Below are 19,779 nucleotides of genomic sequence, written 5' to 3'. Positions count from 1 at the left end.
TCATCCTCTGTATCCCCAGTCATCCTGGCAGGAGTGCCTGGCCACACACAGCTCTAGCTCTCATGAGGAGGAACAAAAATTCCGTAAAAGAATGAGTGTGAGTGACTGAAACCATTCCAACTGGCTTTGTTATCACTTTCCCATCCTTCATGGTCATTCTGGCTGATTTTTATTTTTATTTTTTAATATATATATTAATCTTCTACAAAGTGGTATACATGATATGTTACCAGCCCTCAGAAACAAACACCTTCCTAGAAATGGGATGAGCTCTGGATCCAAAGGCAACCATTTCTCCCTAGGTTAAAAATTCCCAGTAAGGTAACTGGAAGCCCCACCTCCTCCAGCAGTGGGTAAAGCCCAGACGAAGACAACAGGGTGTTGTACCAAGGTCCACTACTCTCTAACAGCAATCTCTTCTGGATCTGACCACATCTGGTGGCCACATTCACAGCACCAGCTAGAAAACCTGGTCTCATTCAGCTTAGCAGCTGTGCTGGGGAATGGGCAGTCACTGCAATGCTCCAAAATACCCCTCACGTTCTGCAGGAAAAACTTAAAAACAAGGCAGTCTGGAACATTTCTGTTTTATTAGTTAGTTTATTTATTTATTTATTTATTATTGAGTCTTAAAAACAACCCAGATGCAAGCCAGGGCTCTCCTCAGGCTCGTTTCAGCAATATTTCACTGATTGCTCCCTGAATGCAAGTGGGCTTAGTCCTCTTGGGGAGTATGGAATTGCCATCCCCATTCTGCAAATGTGCAAGTGAGCCACAGGCTCTGCTGTATTATCTGGTTTCACACAGAATGAGAGCAGATTACAGAATTAAGCCAAATGTTAGACTCACTGTTCAGTACAGTAAACAACAGAGCATCTTGTCACCTGCAGTACTCAGAGGATAACTCGTTTTTCTTGCTTAAAATGTAAACCTCGGACAAAAAAGCAGAACACCAAGAAGCTCTAAAAGGAACAGATATTCTGTTTCAGGTAATCACCTCCTCAGTTATACCGCAATCATGTGGAAAGGTGCAATAAAGATAAAATATGTGTTTGTGCAGAAAATCCACCCACTGTTTCATAAAGCAAATTGTTTTCTCTGCATTTGGTAATGCATCAAACTGGCCTTTCTTGCTCTAAGACAGCTTTTCTCCCAGACCTCTCCAGAACAGGAATAAACAAATTAGGTGGGAGTGAATAACGAAAGGTAGCCATAGCTGGAAGGTGGCTCTCAAGGCTGACCACTGCAGTCTCCTGGCCATTACTCTGCTGCATATCCTGCTGGAACAGTCAACGGACATGTTTCTTTGGTGGAGCTGGATATTGAGAACATGAGGTTTGAAAAGCGTTTGCCCAGTTACACCCTCTGAAAGGAGGCATTATCACCTCCAAATCCGTCAGTGTGCTATGTTGTGATTTTACATCCCCCGTGGTTGAAAAAAATAGCCCATCTTGATTAACACGATTCAGTTTGAAAAATTGGCAATTCATACATATTTAGGAAAGATCAGAGTATATCAACATTGTGAATTCATCTCAGCGGTTCCAATTTCTCTCTTCGTTATGTTCATTAGGAATTAGCATTTCTACACAGTCTGTTTTAACAACCTGTCTTGAAAAACACAGCACAGGGAGAGTCATCTTAAGTGTCCAGTAGGAAAGAAATCCATAGAGAGAAATAAATTGCCTGCCAATGTCGAAATTGGTGCACTCTTTTGTTTACACAGCTCAAAACCAACGCTTTTGTTAAGTGATGACATGTGCAAACGTCTATAATCCTGTACTGTTAAGCCCTGAAGCAAATCAGATAATAGGAGGGTTGTTGTAGTAAAGAATGTAGAAAATTGCTAGCCTGCGATATGATCCTTCTTTGAGCTGTTCTGCATTGTGTGCGCAATGAAGGGCTGCAATCTTATAAGAGACTTAATCATTGACATATGATCAACCACAGCTTGAAACAACAGCCAAAACATGCTTCCCTTGGAAAGAAATAAGCCACAAAGACAAGGCAGTAAATAGAGCAAAACACATGTAAGTTGATTATTAATTTAATTTAATTTAATTCCGAAAGGAGCATCTCTTTCTATTTAACCAAGCAGCAGGCAGCTGACCTGGTCGGATGCTGAGGACTAGGTACTTGGTAAGGACAGTAGTGGAGACATGCAGCCCAGCTCCAGCCAGCCCAGATGATGTAATATCTGTTACCACTCTCAGCTGGCACAGCACTATGTGGGAATGCAGTTAGGACATCTCCATGTATTGCTGATCTTCTTTCAAAGGCCATGTCCCATTCAGTTTCATTGTTTAAGCCCCACTCCATGGGTGACTGACTGCAGGAAAGAGCCTGGTCTGAGAAGCAAAGCAGCAATGCCCTGGCTTTACTCTTCCGTGGTGCCATCTATGATGTTCTTGAAGGAGAATGGGGAGAATTTGTATCCGGCTCCCACGTAGAACTTGTTCTGAAACTCCACCCTGGGGAGGGAGCAGAGAGGGATGTCAGTGCTACCTGGGGTGGGCAGGACCTACACCAAGGTGAGAGGCCTAAAACATTGCACCCACGGGAAAAGGGAGGCTGTGAGAGCCAGTGGCCTCCAGCCTGGGAACGTAGTCGGCTCTCAGAGCCAGCCAAGAGACACGGGCAGACCCAGAGAGCAACTTGTCACCCATTAGCTCCAACTTGCTCCAAGTCATCCTGAAAATGCTCCTCACTTAAAACCGGTCTGCCACAAAGCTCAGACAGCCTGGAGCTCAATCTGGGCTAACGGCATGAAAACTGACCCAGGTTTTCAGCAGGTTTTGCACCTCTGAGATCTTGCTGCAGTTGGTGGTCCCCAGCTGCTTGTGTGATGGTACCCCTGTGTGGGACACACAACCGGTGGTGTGGCTGTGTCTTCAGGCTTTATCATGAATGTCATGATGGCCCTCAGAGCCTACAGCCCTATCTCTCTGAAGGAGTGACCTGGGGAAAGCTCCCACAGGCCACACCACCTACCAGTGCAGGCGCAAGGCATGCAGGAAGGCCGACAAACCCTCCATGACCAGCAGGATGGCCACTGTCAGCACTGCAAACGCCGCGAAGATGATGAAGATGGTGATGAGGCCTGTCCAGCTGCTGTTTCTGAGTCCACTTTCCATCACCATGGTCCAGAGAACCTCTGACAGTTCTGCAAGAAGAAATAACAGGAAACAAATTCTGAGCAACAGCTGTGCACAGAAACAGTCTGGCAGCTCACCCATTTTTCCCAGATAGGTGAGCTGGTTTAAAATAAAACGTCAACACTGTTGACAGTAATCACATATCGCCACGCTGCTTCCCCATGATGAGAAGGGAAGGAAAGTGCATGCAAGTTATTTTCTGTTGCTCCTCTTCACTGTGTTGGAAGCAAAATGTGCTGGTTTGTCTTGGCTTTGTGTCACAAGTCCACACAAGAACACTACCAGGTCTGTTGCTACCCTGACATGATACAGTCATCAGTTTAATTTGCACCTCTTTAACGTGGCAGCTGGGCACTACACAGAGCCTTCTAGGACTGCCTGCTGCTAAATCCCAGAGAACATGATCGACTGACATAGTCACTACATGTGCAGATGAGGTTTCAAGCTGTACTGACTGATGCTGGCTAATACCCACAGGTATTGCTCTCCAACACCCATTTGTTCTCAAAAACAACTTCTCTTAAGGTGCCTCGGAGAAGCTGTGGTGGAAAAAAAAAAAAAAAAAAGACAACTGGTTGGTCTTACCCAAGACAGGCTGTATTAATATTTAGGCTGCTTCTTGCCTGTTTCTTTAAGATTGTGTGTGTGTGTGTGTGTGTGTGTGTGTGTCTTGCACACATTTATATCAACATATCTGATCAACAGCTATCAACAGGTCTATATCAACATATCTGATGTGTCTGGCAAGAAGAAGACATACTCCTAATCTAGCTATCCCAGTTACGTAGGATAGATTGAGAATCAATCAATTTTCCTCTTGTGGTACAGGCAAGGCAAGGACTTAGCCCAGCTCTTTCCCATCCAGATATGCCAGCCACAAGTCCAGCCTTGTTTTCTGTTTCATCAGTCATTGCAGGGAGGTCCTCGGGCCATATCCAGACTATAAATTAAATGACCTGCTACTTTAGGTGACAACAGATGTGAGGGATCCCCTTGCAGCTGATGCCCTCAGGAAAAATACTCCTGTCAGCGCCACTTCGCAAGGCTGCAGAAGAATACAATGGTTTTCCAGGCAGAATTCTGACATATCACGTAGGCCTGCCCTTAGCTAAGTTCTTTAGTTGTTTTATTTTATTTAGATGCTTGTCCTCCATGTAAAGCTAATGCATGTTAGCTTCCAATCAACCTCTACTAGGCTCATTTCTGTGCCAAGCAGTACAGCGCAACCCATCAGTGCATGGCGCCCCTCTCCCTTCTGTTTTCTTTTTGTAGGTTGTGCCCAGTTCTTCAGGGCAGGCACAACTCATAGCCAGAGGCAGTACAGCAATATTAATAAAAACCATTTCATAAAAATTAGGGTAGTTGAAAATCTGATGTTCCAGCCTGAGGGAATTTCTAGAGTTTAAGAATTTGTTTTTGTCTTAAATCAAGACAAAAGACATTGAAATGCTGTATGTTTTTCATGAAATGTGAGTTTCTGCTAAATGTTGCTTGGGAAAAATTCTACCAAAAATGAGAAGTTTCAAGAGTCCTTTAACTGAAAGATTTCTTTTTGTTTCACTGAACTGAATAAAAGTATTTGTTTCAAGTCTTCTCAACATTTATCTGTGTACCCTAAGGCTATAGCAAGTGCCTCATGAGCCATGCAGCTATGGTTCCCATACTGCATTTACCTCTGTGGACTGGAGCAGCCACTTGGGCTGCACCTCCTACACTGCCACACACCACGAGGACTCTTCCAGAAGGACAGCAATGGAGTAGCATGGAAAATGGGCCCTGGCTTGCAAATGGAGTCCGGAGATCCCTGACATATAGCACCTGGGAATCACCACTAAAAATTGAGAAGGCCAACACAAAACACTTCGATTTATCTGAGGCAAAACATTCTGGGATGCAATTGCCCAGAAGGAGAACTTTGATTTAATGAGGAAATCCGCAGCGCTAATCAAACACCATCAGAAGCAGGGATCAGCAGGGAGTTGCTGGTGAGGTAGCTAACAGGCACAGCCAGTCACTCACGTGCATGGGCAAGGCTCAGCGCCCAGAGCCGCAGGTAGGATGCTGTGTTGGAGATGCAGCCCAGGCAGTATTCGATGGTATGGATAGCTTGATGGACAAATATGTCTCCAAAATTGAACTGAAACAATGTAAAACCAAACACATTTCTCTTATTTCTTAGTTCAGGGTTTCCTAGATAACATTCCGACAGACTCTTCATACTCTTCCTTTTTCTTCACTATGTCCTAAGCAACAAAAAAGATACTATCTAGATAAAAAGACTGCTTAAAAGTGTCAATTCTCTATGACCTTTCCTTACATTCTCCTCTGAATTTCAGCGAAAAGCAAAAATGCAGAAACCAGCTCCTATTCCAGTCTTATAATTTCAAATCTGGAATAAGATGGCAATCCAATTGCTATCAATCTTTGTGATTTCCTATAGACATAGAAATTCTTATATAAAGTAGAGGTGTTCAGACTATCTGCCCATTGGCAGATAGCATCACCAAATAAGCATTTCTTCTAAGACTGTGAAGACGCCCTTCTCAGTCAGCCATATACACACTTGATATTGTTGATACTTCAGACAGTCACAAACATTTTTGTCACTTTTTTCACTGTGTAGCTGCATATTGCAGAAGTCCTTGACAGTCTCTGCCAAAGGAAGATTTTCCTCCTTAGCCAACACTGCAGGCTGCCAACTTTTAAATACTCCTTTGCAATTTAAAGGAAGGAAAAATTGCTTACTCTGGGGGAAGTCTTGACCTTCTCTGGGTGCTAAGTAGAAGTGAAACAACCCCCTGGGGAAATGAAAGCTTGAGGTTTGTAAAAGCATGAGATCTGTAAGAATGCCTACCCTCACCAGGCAAAACTTAAGGAAAATTTTAAAGGAATTTATTCTATTAAAATTCAGAGTTTACTCTGTTTGGAAACACAAACTGTTGCAACAGAATGTCTTGGTATCTTCTTAAAAAGAAGGGCTGGCAACTCCAAAAAACCTTCTGCTTGGCTTTGTGTCTTGTACTACTGTGTCTGTCTGAATAATTCTTTCTGCCCACATTTTCTTACCTCTTCTTCACCATCTTCATGTCCTCCATGGCCACCACTGTGGTCTCCCTGGGAAGCTTTCTTGGAGTGATTGGTCTCCACTTCATTTTCACCCCCAGTGTTTCCTGAGTTGGCCTGAGACCGAATCTTTCAGAAACAAAATGCAATGTTTTGTTTGTGTCATGCTAGAGGTTGCAACCAAAATGAAGCAGACCACAGCACAGAGCTCCATCACTAACCTCTTGACAGGTAACACGTGAAGAACAGCATCGTGAACGTGAGGACAATTTGAACAATAGTCAGTCATCATTGACTGCAAAAATTGAGTACTCCTACTGAATGGCTGGTAATAATTAAAAAAAAAAAATCCATCCTAGAGCACTTTACAGTGATTCCAACTAATTTAGAGCTAGTTTCTGGTCTCACAATGCACCCTTTATACCCACCAAGCAAAGAACCATTACTTTTGGCATATGAGAATACTGGGGCACATTAAGGCTGATCGTGTCAATTATATGGCTGCAAATCAAAGACATTTTCATCAGGTGAAAGGGAAAAGGAGCCTGAAAAGATCAGGTGACTTGAAGTTCACAAAGTTACTGGGATACAGACAGAAACACAATTCAGATCTCCTGATTGAGAGATTCATCTCTCTTGAATCGACAAAAACACTATGATAACCCATCTTCTCTCATAATCATTCTTTACAGAGCTCTTGTAGAAGCCTGAGCAACCTGATCCGAGCCTCATCACAGAAATGACAGCACAGCATAAGAATAGCCCTCCATTCTATGTCTATAATAGCCCTATTATATAGCATAACAAAATCCTGACTTCACAGCTTCTGTCAGGTTCTGCCTTGTCATTCTTTATAGCTTCCAACAGGTTTCATGGGCAAAGTCTCATGATAACATATTGTTTCCTATTGCAGCAGCAATCTTTGTCACACCTGCTTTATCTTTGCTTTACCTGAATGTCAGCACAGGGAACAGACTTTGTTGCAAACATATAAATCTGGGTAAATGTAAGATGTGATCAGACAGCTAACATATGAAAATCAGGAACAGAAATACAAGGGCAGAATAGGAGGTGGGGAAAAGCTGTCAGATGTTGCTAGCGTAAAAGCAGGAGCTGGAGTCAGCCATGTCAAGCTTTCATCGAAATCCCAGAAGAATGACAAAACAAGAAATTACAGTGCAGAGGCAGGGCTGCAAAAGTCTCCAGGGACCTGGCTTTCAGTTATAGGTCAGAAGCGACTGGGTTGGAAAAGGTCACACAGCACAACCAGCATCTCTTTCTTCTAATGGAAACATCTGTGCCCTATAAAAGGTACTCCAGGCACTACCTCCCACTATAAAGAGAAGTAAATCCTGACAGACAAGTAAAGTCCTGTTAGCGTAATAAAGGAGAGAATTAATGAGCAACTGGGAAACTGCAGCTGCCACAGTTGCATGCTGAAGAGCTGGGTGAACCACAGAGCCCATGGGAAGGAGGGTTTTGTTAATGTGAAAGCAGTCACTTAGGAAAGAAAGCATTGCTGGAAAGCTGTAAAATCAAGGCTCTTCTCCAAGCAGTGCTGGTCTCTCAGAGGCCAGGGGTATCACAGATGCCCTGTTCCTGCAGAGCAGCCGACCAGTTGTTAGTGATGGCTGAAGACCAGGAATGGAGGCCTGTGCCCTGTGTTGGCTTTACTGGCCCTTCAGTCTCTCTAAATCTCCTCTGTTTTAGGATATTATGTTTGAAAGAGCTTGGTGTCACCCTTCTCCCAAGAAACATATGGCCTTGGGAGCAAAAGCTCCTGCTTCCCATTTAGATGGGTCAGCTAAATGTCTGACCCATAGTGCGTGTCTGGGTGCATGTACCTTAAAACACACTTTGAAATCACTGGAGATTAGAGGAAAGCAGCCTCTTTAAAAAAAAAGATCACTTTTGGGGGTCTGTCGCCTCAGCTTTGCCTTTGCTGTACTGAACCCAAGCTTGATGCTTGTCCCTTACCATGCGCTGTGCTTTCTGGTGGTTGGCTCGGAGGATGAAAGGTTTAATTAGGAGCATCCAGGGAACAGCAATCAGAGCAAAGATGACCAAAAAGCTCTGCACTTCTTTCTAAAAGAGACAACAAACAGAAGAACAAAATGTCACTCTTACTTCCTTTAGCCAACTAAATTTATGGTAAGAAAACTAATTCTATGAAATGTTTTTTATTATTATTATTGTTTGTTTGTTTTTGTTTTATTTGACAGATACACACCCCATATTGATTGAGTCTGTCCTGTTTGTAAAGATACAAAAATAAATGTGTACTTCTTAAGGCTCCAAAATGCACTGTTAGCTTTTTGGAGACAGTTGGATACTTGGAGATGAAAGTCTTTCATGTTGGGAAGAGTAGTTTGCCAAAACCAAATGTTATGGACCTTAACCTGGCTCTCCAATTGTCCAAGCAAATGTCTTAACCACTGGGTGAGGTAATCGGTTTGCCTTGCTCTGACCAACGTAAAAACAATGCTGTGAGAGCTGAGTCATTCAAGTCTTCCCCTGGAAAGCAGAGGATACAGGATTTGCTCTCCATTTCTATTTCCAGAATGTAACTGAATTCCTGTAATTTAGCTTTGATCACACATTGCTCCACCAGCAAAAACAATACAAGGTGTTCTTGTTGCAGTGTGCCACTCCTATTTCTGTCCTAACATAAATGTTTGTACTTTAAAAACAAAATAAAACAACCCTACATCTTTTGTATACATATTTTTTTAAGACAGCTCAGCTCCCTTATCACTTTATGGTTAATTTCACACAATCTTTGCATTCAGACTACCCAGGGGAATTGCACAAACCGAGTTACTAATGGAGATGGAGGGTAAGTATAGAAGAAAAAATGACTGTCTTGGAAAGGCTTTGAGTTGTTACAAAACAAAATATTATTTGATGACTTTTTGCAGGCTGATAAAACTGTTTTCCCAATCTCTCCTGCAGACGTAACGCAGTTACTTGGAACAGACCAGGTCTTCCTACTAACCCTGACTCACCAGCAGCACTATAACTGAGCTCAAGCTGGAGTACCAAAGTGTGCAACTGAATAAATGTAAATGTGTGACTGGAGGCAGCATTTGCTTGCAGATTCTTCTTGATGCTGCTGATATCAAGCAAGAAAAAAAAAACAACATCCCTGTTCTGAACAATAATAGGTGACTTTAAAAGATGTTTTCTCTCTTTAGCTTTTTTTTTTTTTTGTGAGCTCCCCAAAGAAGATACTTTTGACAAAAAGCTGCCACATATCCTCAAGCTACTGCCTTTTTTTTTTTAAGCTGAAAATAGAGTTTTCAGGTTTTCCGAAGTAGAAATAAGGAAGGGATCATCAAGGAAAGGAGACGATTGCTATATCTCTAGGGTCTAGCCAAACTTCAGGACCGCACTTCTGTAATACACAGTTTTGAACATCTAATCTTCCTTCTTTCCTTTTTTTCTCCCCAAGTATCTTAAACTGCATCATTGTTCTTGCAGGGATGACACCAAGAATGAGATTTCCTCTGCATCTCTCCTACCTATCTACAAGGCCAACAAGAAGACCAGAAGAACAAACTTCTCTTATGTGACTGGCATTTGTGGTTGAGGTTCTGAGCCCGTTCCCCATCTTTATGCCCACCCTCCTCACACCCACTGTGAATTCACAAACAGCTACAGTGGATTCAAGCTGACTGATGCATACCTGGTGCGTATATAATGGAGCATTTGAATCATCACTGTAATTGAACAGAAACATATTGATGAAGTGGATGAGAATGCTTGGTGCACTCTGGGATGAGTGGACATCAAAATGACACCACTTGAAAATAATCATGAAGACAAGGTATCCAAAAAGAGAGATAATAAAGATCATCTCTGGAATGAACTGCAGGATAATGTTCATGTATTTCTTGAAGTAGCTGGAAAGAATAAGAAAAGATATGTGTAATTAATACAGTAGGTATTGATACAAATTTGCACCCAAGTATGAGAATACTGTATGCTGTTTAGTCTTTGGAAAACCACATAAGAAACATACAGCTATCACTAGACAAAAAAGAACTCTGTATTGGCAGTCCTTACGAATAAAAGCCATTGTTTAAATGGCTTTACCATACCGGTAAGATTAATATGTTGAAATAAAAGCTAATATAAAAAAAAAAATAGCAAATTCACAAAGTTAAGCATTATAAGCTGGGGAAGGTCAGAAGCAGATATAAAATCAGTTCTGTAGGTGCAGTCCTTCACTGTCATTTGCAAAAGCTTTTTGTCCTTGTGGGTCACTACACACCTTCCTGCTGTGGTAGTCTCTCGAGGGCGGTGTCTACCCCGTCATTCTACCTACAGTTCTTATTTTTTATTGCAAAATATAGACGAAGATGAATAGCCATGTGCATGGATCCTGAACAAAGGCCCGCTAAGTCAGGAGGAAGAGATGCTTGCACAGTGTGCAAGGTTTCAGTGTGCTTTGAATTAGACCAAAGGAATTTGTCTTTCAATACGGAAGTTATCAATAGTAGGAGATAATGTATGTTTTTAATTTAGTGTGTTTTAATATTTCCACAAAATGTAAAAGTTGAAGAGAGAAAGTTTAAAAGACAATTCACCCAAGAGATGGCCATCCTTGTGGCTTTTGGACTCAGCACTCTGAGTGGTTTGAGTCTGACTGTGTACACAGCGCAATGGGGAAAGGGTGAAATTCAAGTCATCAGACTTAGATATGAGGCTATGAATGAAGGACACTAGAGACAAGGACTTTTGTGCTGCAGCAATGGGGTTGGTGAAACAGACTTACATGTGGTTGAAGAGACTGAGTATCACCCCAAAAACCATGTGCACAATCCCTATCACAACCGACATCTTCATTTTGTAGGAGTTCAGGAAAGTCAGCTTGTTTGATGCAATATTCCAAATCTTTGAGAAAAGGAATACAGACAGAAGAACAAAATTTCAAGGTGTTTTCTCAGTAAGACCTGTGGAAGTCGTTACTCAACAACTTACTATTACTAGTTCTAGTAAGAATATAACAAGCAACAGAAATCTAGATATTCTTTATAATATGTTCTTTATAATTTCACTCTGCCAAGTGTGATATAATATCTGTCTTCACATCTGAAAGGTATAATGTACCATCCTCACTTATCAGAGGAAATAACAGGGATTTAAAATAATGTAGTGACTTTGCTTCAGTCCACCAGAAACTTAAGCCAAGGCTGGTAGTAGAACCTAGGTATTTGTGGTGTCATTCCTTGCCCTTAGGCTGAGTCACCTCCTTCAGCAGAGGTGGAAAGACATAAGAAAATCCTTCCTGTTGCTAGAGAAGTTTGTTTGACATTCACCAGATTAATGAGGACAGAGCATGTTCTAACTTTTAATTTGAACAACATAGAAAAGCTCTTTTCGACTCACTGGCCAGGGAGACCAGATTATTGCCTGCCTCTCCTCTGTTCCTCCCACCCATCCACCCAGGGGTCCCAGCCCCTCAAGCAAGCAGCAGCCAGTACGGAAGATGTGTTAGCCATGGCTAGAGTAACTTAGGGGTGTGCTGGGGGTGTGTACAGAAAATTCGGCTGTTTGACATGGCAGAATTGCACTGCTTGCTTCCTGGGTTGAGCTTTAGAGCTTGGTTTGTGCAAAACTCCCTACAAGGTCAATCACTCTACAAAACAGGAGAAGCTCATGTTTCTTTGTGTGACCGACAAATGAGAGAGCATCCAGCCACAGCAGGGACTAACTGGCTGATGTTAAGGTTGAAACACGAAAGCCTGATGTTAACAACTGCATTTTAAAATGTGAAAGAGAGAACGGAAAGAAAGAATTAGAACACAGAGAAGAAACTGTGGATTGTTAAATAACATTGGCATTTACTTCACACTTTGATGAATACACTGCATAGAAATCAGGACTTAACCCTCAAACTTGTGAAGTAGCTATGTAATGGGTGAAGTACTCCAACAAGGAAACTGGGTCCAGCAGCCCGGTGACAGAGAAGACACTACAGCACAAGATCACCCTCTAGTAAAAGCAGAGCTCCTTCCTGCTTACCATTTAGCTGCTGCTTGTGCAAAATTATCAAAAAAAACCCAATAATAATAGTTTTAAAAGATGAGTATTTATATCCTTGAATGCTACAGAAAGGCATCACAACTATTGTGTAAAGAGCAGGTAAAGAGAAAGAAGCGAAGAGCGTGGCTTTAGGAGAGAGAGTAGGGAGCTACTGATGTACCTGATATGTAGAAACAGGACCGAAACACAAATTAGCTTAGAGCAATTTAATTTAATTACCGGATCTATTCCAAATGGATATGGATTTCCAGAGTAGACCCCTGGGACTGCCGGATCCAGCTGCAGCTCTGTGTTTTCCAGAAGCACATCCTTACTACAAGAGAAAAGTGAAATAACCTTTGCAGCTAAATCTCATGGTATAAGCCTACAGCACACTTACATGAGATGTGCTCAGGGCTACCACATGATGGCTCTCACTGATTCCAGTTATTATCCTGGGTTTGTGTGCACATGTGTGTGTGTGTGTGTGAGTGTGGAAGTGGGCCCTGCCCTCACACTAATAATTCTGCCATCACACTAATAATTCTCTATGCATCAGTCCTGGACACCTGCAGATTTTTATGCACATCAGTGCCTGAACAAACAGGCATGTTCCCAGGGACTCCACATTTCCATTTCAATAGTGAGTTTGTCTGTGTGTGTCAGACAAAACCTCTGATTCATTCATGACTGCATCCACAGCAGGGTGTTCTTTCCCTCCCCACACAGTCACTCTGTCTTTCTTTTAAAGCCTACGTGCTCCATTTGGTGTGTTTTCACTTGTTTCCCACATTTAGCCACTTACTTCCAAGTATTATTTTTAAACATGGGGATGACATGCCAAGACGAGCCAAGGATGTTGAACGATTTGGAGAAGCAGTCATTGTAGATGAAGCCAGTATATATGGAGAATATGCCCATGAGCAGGATCAGGTAACGCCCGCTGAAGAAGGTGTTCCAGATCTGCAGGGGGAGAGGCACAGCGCTGGTAACCAAACATCTGCCCCACAGGCATCTTCAGAGGATCCCTGCTCAGTCTTTGGGAAGCTGAACGCTCCTTTTATCAAATGGGGACAACGAGCCTTTTCCTAAGCTGATGGGGTGCACCAGCTCCCTGGTACTCACCTCATTAGTGCTCTTCTGGGCCAGAAGGCTCTTCTCATTAATGACCATCCAGAGCGCAAAGGCCAGCATGATGGCACCATGGCCACAATCCCCAAACATCACCGCAAACAGGAAGGGGAAGGTAATAATGGTGTAAGGAGCTGCAGGAAAGAAAACACAGGACACTCAACTCCTAAACAAAAGGGACTCAGCAGAGGAGCAGTCCACCCCTTCAAGCCGTTCTTCACAGCTGCTGTCCTTAAAGGCCTCCCTGCTCCCTCCCCTACACACCAGGCAACAAGATCTAGTGCAGAACTAGCTTTACCACTAGAAAGATTTTCCAACTTTCTGACCTCCACCTTCCTTGCAGTTTAGCCTTCATTTCATCCCATCATAAAAGGAAAAAAAAAAAAAAAAAGGAAAACATGATGTGCAGACAATTGCATTCTTTTCTGCAAGAGAAAAAATGTGCTTGAAGGTTACTATTGTGTTTCTCAGTCTTCTAAGTCTAAGCACCTAGAGTCTACCTCATCTGTTCCCACAGGCTCCCATTTCCAAGTTTCTGTTCATTCTCAGTGGTCTCCTTGGGATTCTCTACAACTGTTTTACACTTTTCTCTGGTGCTTTTTTGTTGTTGTTGTCCTCAGCATGATAATAAGCTCACCTTATATTCACCTTGTGAGTTTAAATCTTTTCCTTAGATCTGCTACCTCACCATTTGTTTCCCATTCTATTTTTGTGTTGTTCATTATTCCTGCCAAAACCAACCACTGAGGACTGAGGGCCAGATTCTGTACCTGAGAAAATCCATGCTTATACACTAGGCAGTGCCAATTCTTGTCAGCAGAAAATACGGTTCCGATTTCTCAGTCAGTTTCAGGCTGATGAGAGCCCAAAGGCCTCACTTTGGCTTTGGCATGCCTGGCACAGGTAGCCAAGTGTTTCTCACCTGGGTTCATCTCCCTGTAGTTGCCCACCCCATATGCATCCACGATGTTCTGAAATCCAGCTGTGAACTTGTTGGTCCTGTTGAAGGTGGGTGGTGCCATCCTGGTGTGTATGGCGGTGAGGATAGGGGCGATGGTAGAGCCACTTCGCTCCTGCAGACCCAGAGACAAGGACAGACCCAGTCAGGGTGGCTACCAGAAATGCACTGGTCCCACAGCACAAAGGCCTTTGTCCAGGCTGCACAGGCAGCAATATGAGTGTTGGACTTAAAAGTGTTATATCTCAACCCTTTTTCTAATGTCCAGATTTTCCCATTTTCTGTGCTATTGATTCAATTGGGCAACACTGCCAGCACTGCTGACTCTTGTGGTTCAGTCACAAACCTACTAAGATTTAATGCTGACCTTAAACTCCCCAAGGCCAAGCCATCATGCAACAACCTCAACTTTAATTAACGCTGAAAAGGGAGGCCAGCATTATAGTAACAGACAAAAGCTTGAACGTATGCTCAACATATGAGCAATGTGGTTTGTGTGAGGGCTTTGGGGACCCGAAGCACTGGCCTCTTACCATTCCCTGATGGAGAGCTCTTTTTATCCGGCCAGCGTCAGCCACTGGGAACCAGATCTCTGCAATGACACACTGCTGGGTGACATCGATGTTACAGCAGTTCAGGATGTGGTAGATGGCCTTGATTTTCTTCACCTTGATCTCCCAGGACCACAAGTTGGCTGCTGCCTCATGCAGCAGTCGCTGGCGGTGGGACTCAGTTTGGGTTATCACCTGTAAGCAAGCACAGCACAGGCAGTGCTCGAGATAGGAAGGCACAGGTAGTATGGTCTACTCAGCAGTTATTTGGGAAGGCAGGTTGGGGAGGGCTGTGGAAAGGGGTTGGTTCATATGAAAGAGCCAGGTGTACTGGTGGGCAGAGTATGCAGGTCTGGGTATGGACGCATTTGGCACCAGGTGCATGATGCTGTTTGCTGATGGCTCTCCCTGCATTGCCCCAAGCCCCTGAAAGTGTTCAGGAGACCAACAGGAGTTCCTGGGCTATGTGGCTGCTGCTTATAGAGCTACAGCCCGTGGTCCTGGTGGGATCCCCACACCACAGTGCTGATGCATAAATGGGCACAGGGGACACTTGTGTTAGGAGGATAACCAGCATGGTCTAGGAATGCTGAAGAAGACTCCTGCCTATGATGGTTATGAGTGAAAGTCAGTTCAGGAGCAGGCTTGGATATTAAGGGTATCCACAAAGGGGGTTTACAGCAGGGTGCCAACTGCAAACAGGGTGTCCATTCCCGCCTGCCTCAGGACACAGGTATCGTCATGTGTGGCAATGCAAAGGTCACAGGTAAGAGTCCTCTAAAAGGCATGAAGTCCTGGTACAGTATGTGGATATACAAGCCATTCAGTACTCACAGCAACTGAACTTGGTAATTTTCAGCCCTACATTAAATGATGGGGTAAAAAAAGGTTGGAGACTTGAACTTCTAGAGAGGCAGTCTTGGTTTTCCATTGCTTGTGTACTAACAGCCTCAAATAGATTATCATGGTAAAGAAAACCTAATTGTAATATAGCTTAAAAAAATCACTTGAGCCCTTTCTGCACCTGGTATAGTTGTACTACAGCCTGCACACAGAGCTCAGTTCCATGAGACTGCTGTGAGACTGCAGCAACACTGCTGCTCATCCCTGTGCCCCAGCCGCAGGATGTGACTGAGCAACGGAGAGACCTGGCCATGGCCACAGGGGTTTGGGCAGGACAAGCAACTGGGCAGGTCCACTTGCAGAGTTCAGACCCCGGTAAAGCCATTGCCACCTACTGTGTTCAGGTCCTCGATCCTTGTGTTCACTCCATCAAGCATTTCTCGGCGCTCGGTGGCGGACTCTGGACAGGGATAGACTGTGGCACGAAACCTAGCCTCAGGAAGAGAGAAGTGAGAAGCATCATTTATTTAATTGACTTTTTCTTTTCCTTTGTACTCTTCTCAGCTCAAAGTTGGGGAAACTGGACTTTATCCTTCACCTGGTGCCATGTACTGCTGAACAAAGCTGTTATGGGTCTCCCAGAAATGTCCAAAAAGGTACATTAATCTCTTCATAAGAAAAAGCATCCTTTTGCTTGTTCTAGCTGAAAACCCACTCCCTGTCTCAGCTGCTACAAGGCACAAGATATTATACAGTGCTCAGCACTAATATACAGGCACCTCCCTTACGCCCACAGTACGGATGCCCTGCTAAAGTCCTGGGAAGTTGCTCGGGCTGCAAGGAGCCACAGTAAAATAACCTTGGCAAAGGCAGCCCGGTTAACGGGGTGGCCAACAGATGTCCCTCTTGCACCGAGGCTGGAAAAATCCCGTGTCACTGCCAGTGCACTACCCGCACTCGGTCACTGGGGGTAGGCAAAGCCCAGCTACTGCTGCACAGCAAGCAAACGCCCTTCGTGCACGCAGCCTGTGCGAGTAAATTACCCCGTAAAAAATAAATAAATAAATAAATAAAATAAAAAAGACCCTCTGTATTTCCAGGGTAAAACAAAAGCAGGCTGATCATACGGCTGCCTCTTGACTTCTGGTCCATCTGTACAGCTAAATAGCTTGGGAGCAAGGGAAGGATGGGTGAGGTTGTACACTGATCTGACATATACCACTCTCAGGTGTTTTTAAATATGAGCATCAGTATGTAAGTGTCCAGACTCAGGTAAATGTTTTCTGTTATCTTACCCCCAAGACTGCATTTGGGAGATTCAGCTGGTTAGTTTAGTATGGTATAATAAGGACAAATGCAGGCTCCCTGTGTGTAAGTGAAGGTCTTATCTCCATGCAGGTATCATACACTACTTTACCTGTAGTATGCAACTTGACCACCTTTACTACTGCAAGTCATTCTAGTGGTGTTGCAATAATTAAAATAGCAGAGATCCCTCTCTTTCTTTTCCTACTTGGTTTGTTCAGTGATATCTAGTGCTTGTGCCAGCCCTGCCACTTCAAGGGCATTATAAATGTCATCCTTCAGTATTGCTCCAGCAGGTCTGCAGGAAGAGATCACACCTCTTTACAGGTCTGCAGGAAGAGATTGTGCCTCCTTACAGAGGGGGAGATGGTGCAGAAGGGAGCACCAGATCTTCCCCCCCACACCCCTCTGAGTGCAACACGCTGCTGCCGTCCTGCAGTGGAGCTATGCTGAGGCAGGGTAGCTGAAAGGCTGCCTTTGTGCAAGTGTGACGAATTAAAAGAAGATGTAACAGGGTCATGGGGGTCCATCCCCGCTTAAGAGACAAAAATGTGCATGCTCTGTTCAGATAAACATCACGTTCTGGCTTCATCTGAGCACAGCATATACCACCACCTGGTCCTCAGAATCATTTCCAGCACACACACAAGCGAGGACAGTTGCAAATTGAACAAAACGAGCAGCAGTTTCCTAGAGATCAGCTCAGAGCTGCGTATAATGACAGCACACACTCTTCAGCTAAACTTCCCTTTCCAGAATCGAATCGTTGCTCACTCAACACCTGGTATTCCTTTCCAAAGGTTATTCACCCTACCTAATTATTTCCATCTTCTTATTCTTCACAGCTCTTAGTTCATCTTTAATAAGGATTTTTAATCAAACTTGAAAGCTTACTCCTCCGTGCTGTACAGTTCCCCCGTTTCCAATAACGTTATTGCAGCAGTGTTGCTTTGATCTTTTAACAGCCATTTTGCATACCGAATATCAGCTTTGCCCTAATGGCACAGACATCTCTGAAAGCTCCAGGAGAATTCAGCAGGGAATCCTTACATTGATAAACCCAGTTTAGTATTCACATTAGCACCGAGGCAGCCGCAAGAAAAGGAGGAAAAGAAAATTTCTTACATTTTCCTTCTCCCTGCTCCCCTACACCTCTCACTAATAAATTTGTGCATGGTCTTAATGCTCATGAAATTGGCAGACTAATGTTACCAATTAGAGTCAAGCAGGGACTACAGGCGTAACCTGAGGCACACTGCTCTGCAAACAAATCTTAGCCTGCCTTGCAGGAGACTGGCTTATATCAATCCCGTGATTTTTGCAGGATATTTACTTGTCATGAATGATGACTTAGTGCTAAGCAGAAATGTCCTGCGGGGGCTGGAATGACACAGCCATCTGCTTCAGGTATAGTTAACCCTGCCTTAAAGATGGGCCAGACCAAAATGTCTTGACCTGTGTATCAGGGATGGCTGATGGCCCACAGAGCACAAAAGGAGATGCATAGGATAAATATATTTTAAAAAACAGACACTTAGCAAAACAGACACATACTGCATAATAGCAAGCAAAAAATAAATAAATTGAAAGGGAGGAAGAAAGGACATAAAGGAGGATTTCAAGTGTAGCCTGATTATCTGGCAATAAAGGAAAACCTGTGTGCTAGCACTGCAAAGGACATCCTGTGGATTTGTCTTAGGTGGGTATGTTTCCTTTCAGTTTCAAAAGGCTGAGAGAAGCTAGCATACTTTCTGTGAACCTACCACCACATCCACATCATAACAGCATACGTGTCATGTCATTGCCCACCCTGTAAAGATCTTCTCACACTGCCAGTGCTGCAGGCTCCCTGCTGCACCTTGCTGCAGAGGGTCACGCCTCTTGTTGGTAAGATTCTGGGTTCAATAAGCAATGAAAATGCTGGCAGGCATCATATTGTCTGTTCTTCTACCCCAGAAAAAAAAAAAAAAAGTATTTTGACTGCAGGGAGTCTAAAATGTTGCAGAGGAAAAAAAGTCCTCCAAAATCAAGTGCCCTCAGCTCTTTGTGTGCAACCCCAACTCTAACTGTATGCCCTGGCAACTTGCTAGGCCATCGGCACAGGGGCAAGTCCAATGGGAAGCATTCACAGCCAGCGATTGCCCAGGAGTACAGAAGGGGAGAAATGCACTGAACAGTGCCAAAAAAGCAAGCAAAGAAGTGGGACACAAGCAGGAAACTGTAATACAGAAAGAAAATGAGGCTTGCCCAAAGACAACTGGCAGCAGACTGATCCTGCCCAGTGTTGATTGCAAAACTCCCCCCTTTTCTGAGGTTCAGGGTCAGATAGGAGTGACCTGAGAGCCTTCCCCCAGCTCTCCATGCCCCTATAGCTGCTTTATGCAGAGAGATGCCCACCTTACATGGCCTGAGGATGAGCACAGGGCTGATCTGGGGTGAAGTCAGTGCTCCCAGCTGAATGGACTGCCCTTCTGATTAAACCCAGGAGGCAAGGAAAGGCCTGCCCCAAGCGCACAGGCTGGGCAAGAGAAATTGCTGGCTCCATCCCCCTGAACTTCTGCAGCCTGTAGGCGCTTGGCTGGCCTCACTTGGCTGCGGGGTTATGCCTCAAATGGATCCGGTAACAGCAGACAGATCCCCTCATCAAATCTGATTTACGCCGCAACAAAGCCCATCGGTCACCAGTGTTATGAAAGAGTAACAAAATATTCAACCTGAATTATCTTTTCAAGATGCTTAACAGGGT

General features: G+C 43.9%; 1 protein-coding gene across 2 annotated transcripts in view; it reads right to left on the bottom strand.

The window, feature by feature from the left end:
- Window positions 1-2,031: 2,031 nt before the first annotated feature.
- ATP6V0A4 (ATPase H+ transporting V0 subunit a4) overlaps window positions 2,032-19,779 on the bottom strand; it is a 28,437-nt gene continuing 10,689 nt past the window's right edge. For both annotated transcript variants that reach the window (XM_038181139.2, XM_005021511.6), the window contains exons 9-21: window positions 16,124-16,217; window positions 14,868-15,080; window positions 14,299-14,449; window positions 13,371-13,510; window positions 13,051-13,208; window positions 12,486-12,579; window positions 10,996-11,114; window positions 9,904-10,120; window positions 8,196-8,303; window positions 6,222-6,347; window positions 5,175-5,292; window positions 2,992-3,163; window positions 2,032-2,471 (exon numbers count right to left, since the gene is read on the bottom strand). In XM_038181139.2, the coding sequence (XP_038037067.2) occupies window positions 2,378-2,471; window positions 2,992-3,163; window positions 5,175-5,292; window positions 6,222-6,347; window positions 8,196-8,303; window positions 9,904-10,120; window positions 10,996-11,114; window positions 12,486-12,579; window positions 13,051-13,208; window positions 13,371-13,510; window positions 14,299-14,449; window positions 14,868-15,080; window positions 16,124-16,217 (1,804 nt within the window). In that variant the 3' untranslated portion in view covers window positions 2,032-2,377. The remainder of the gene's footprint in view (window positions 2,472-2,991; window positions 3,164-5,174; window positions 5,293-6,221; window positions 6,348-8,195; window positions 8,304-9,903; window positions 10,121-10,995; window positions 11,115-12,485; window positions 12,580-13,050; window positions 13,209-13,370; window positions 13,511-14,298; window positions 14,450-14,867; window positions 15,081-16,123; window positions 16,218-19,779) is intronic.

Source organism: Anas platyrhynchos, chromosome 1 (assembly GCF_047663525.1).
Source record: "Anas platyrhynchos isolate ZD024472 breed Pekin duck chromosome 1, IASCAAS_PekinDuck_T2T, whole genome shotgun sequence".
In the NCBI taxonomy this organism is placed as follows: domain Eukaryota; kingdom Metazoa; phylum Chordata; class Aves; order Anseriformes; family Anatidae; genus Anas; species Anas platyrhynchos.
The sequence above is the reverse complement of the archived record's forward strand: the minus strand, read 5'-3'. Positions and strand labels throughout refer to the sequence as shown.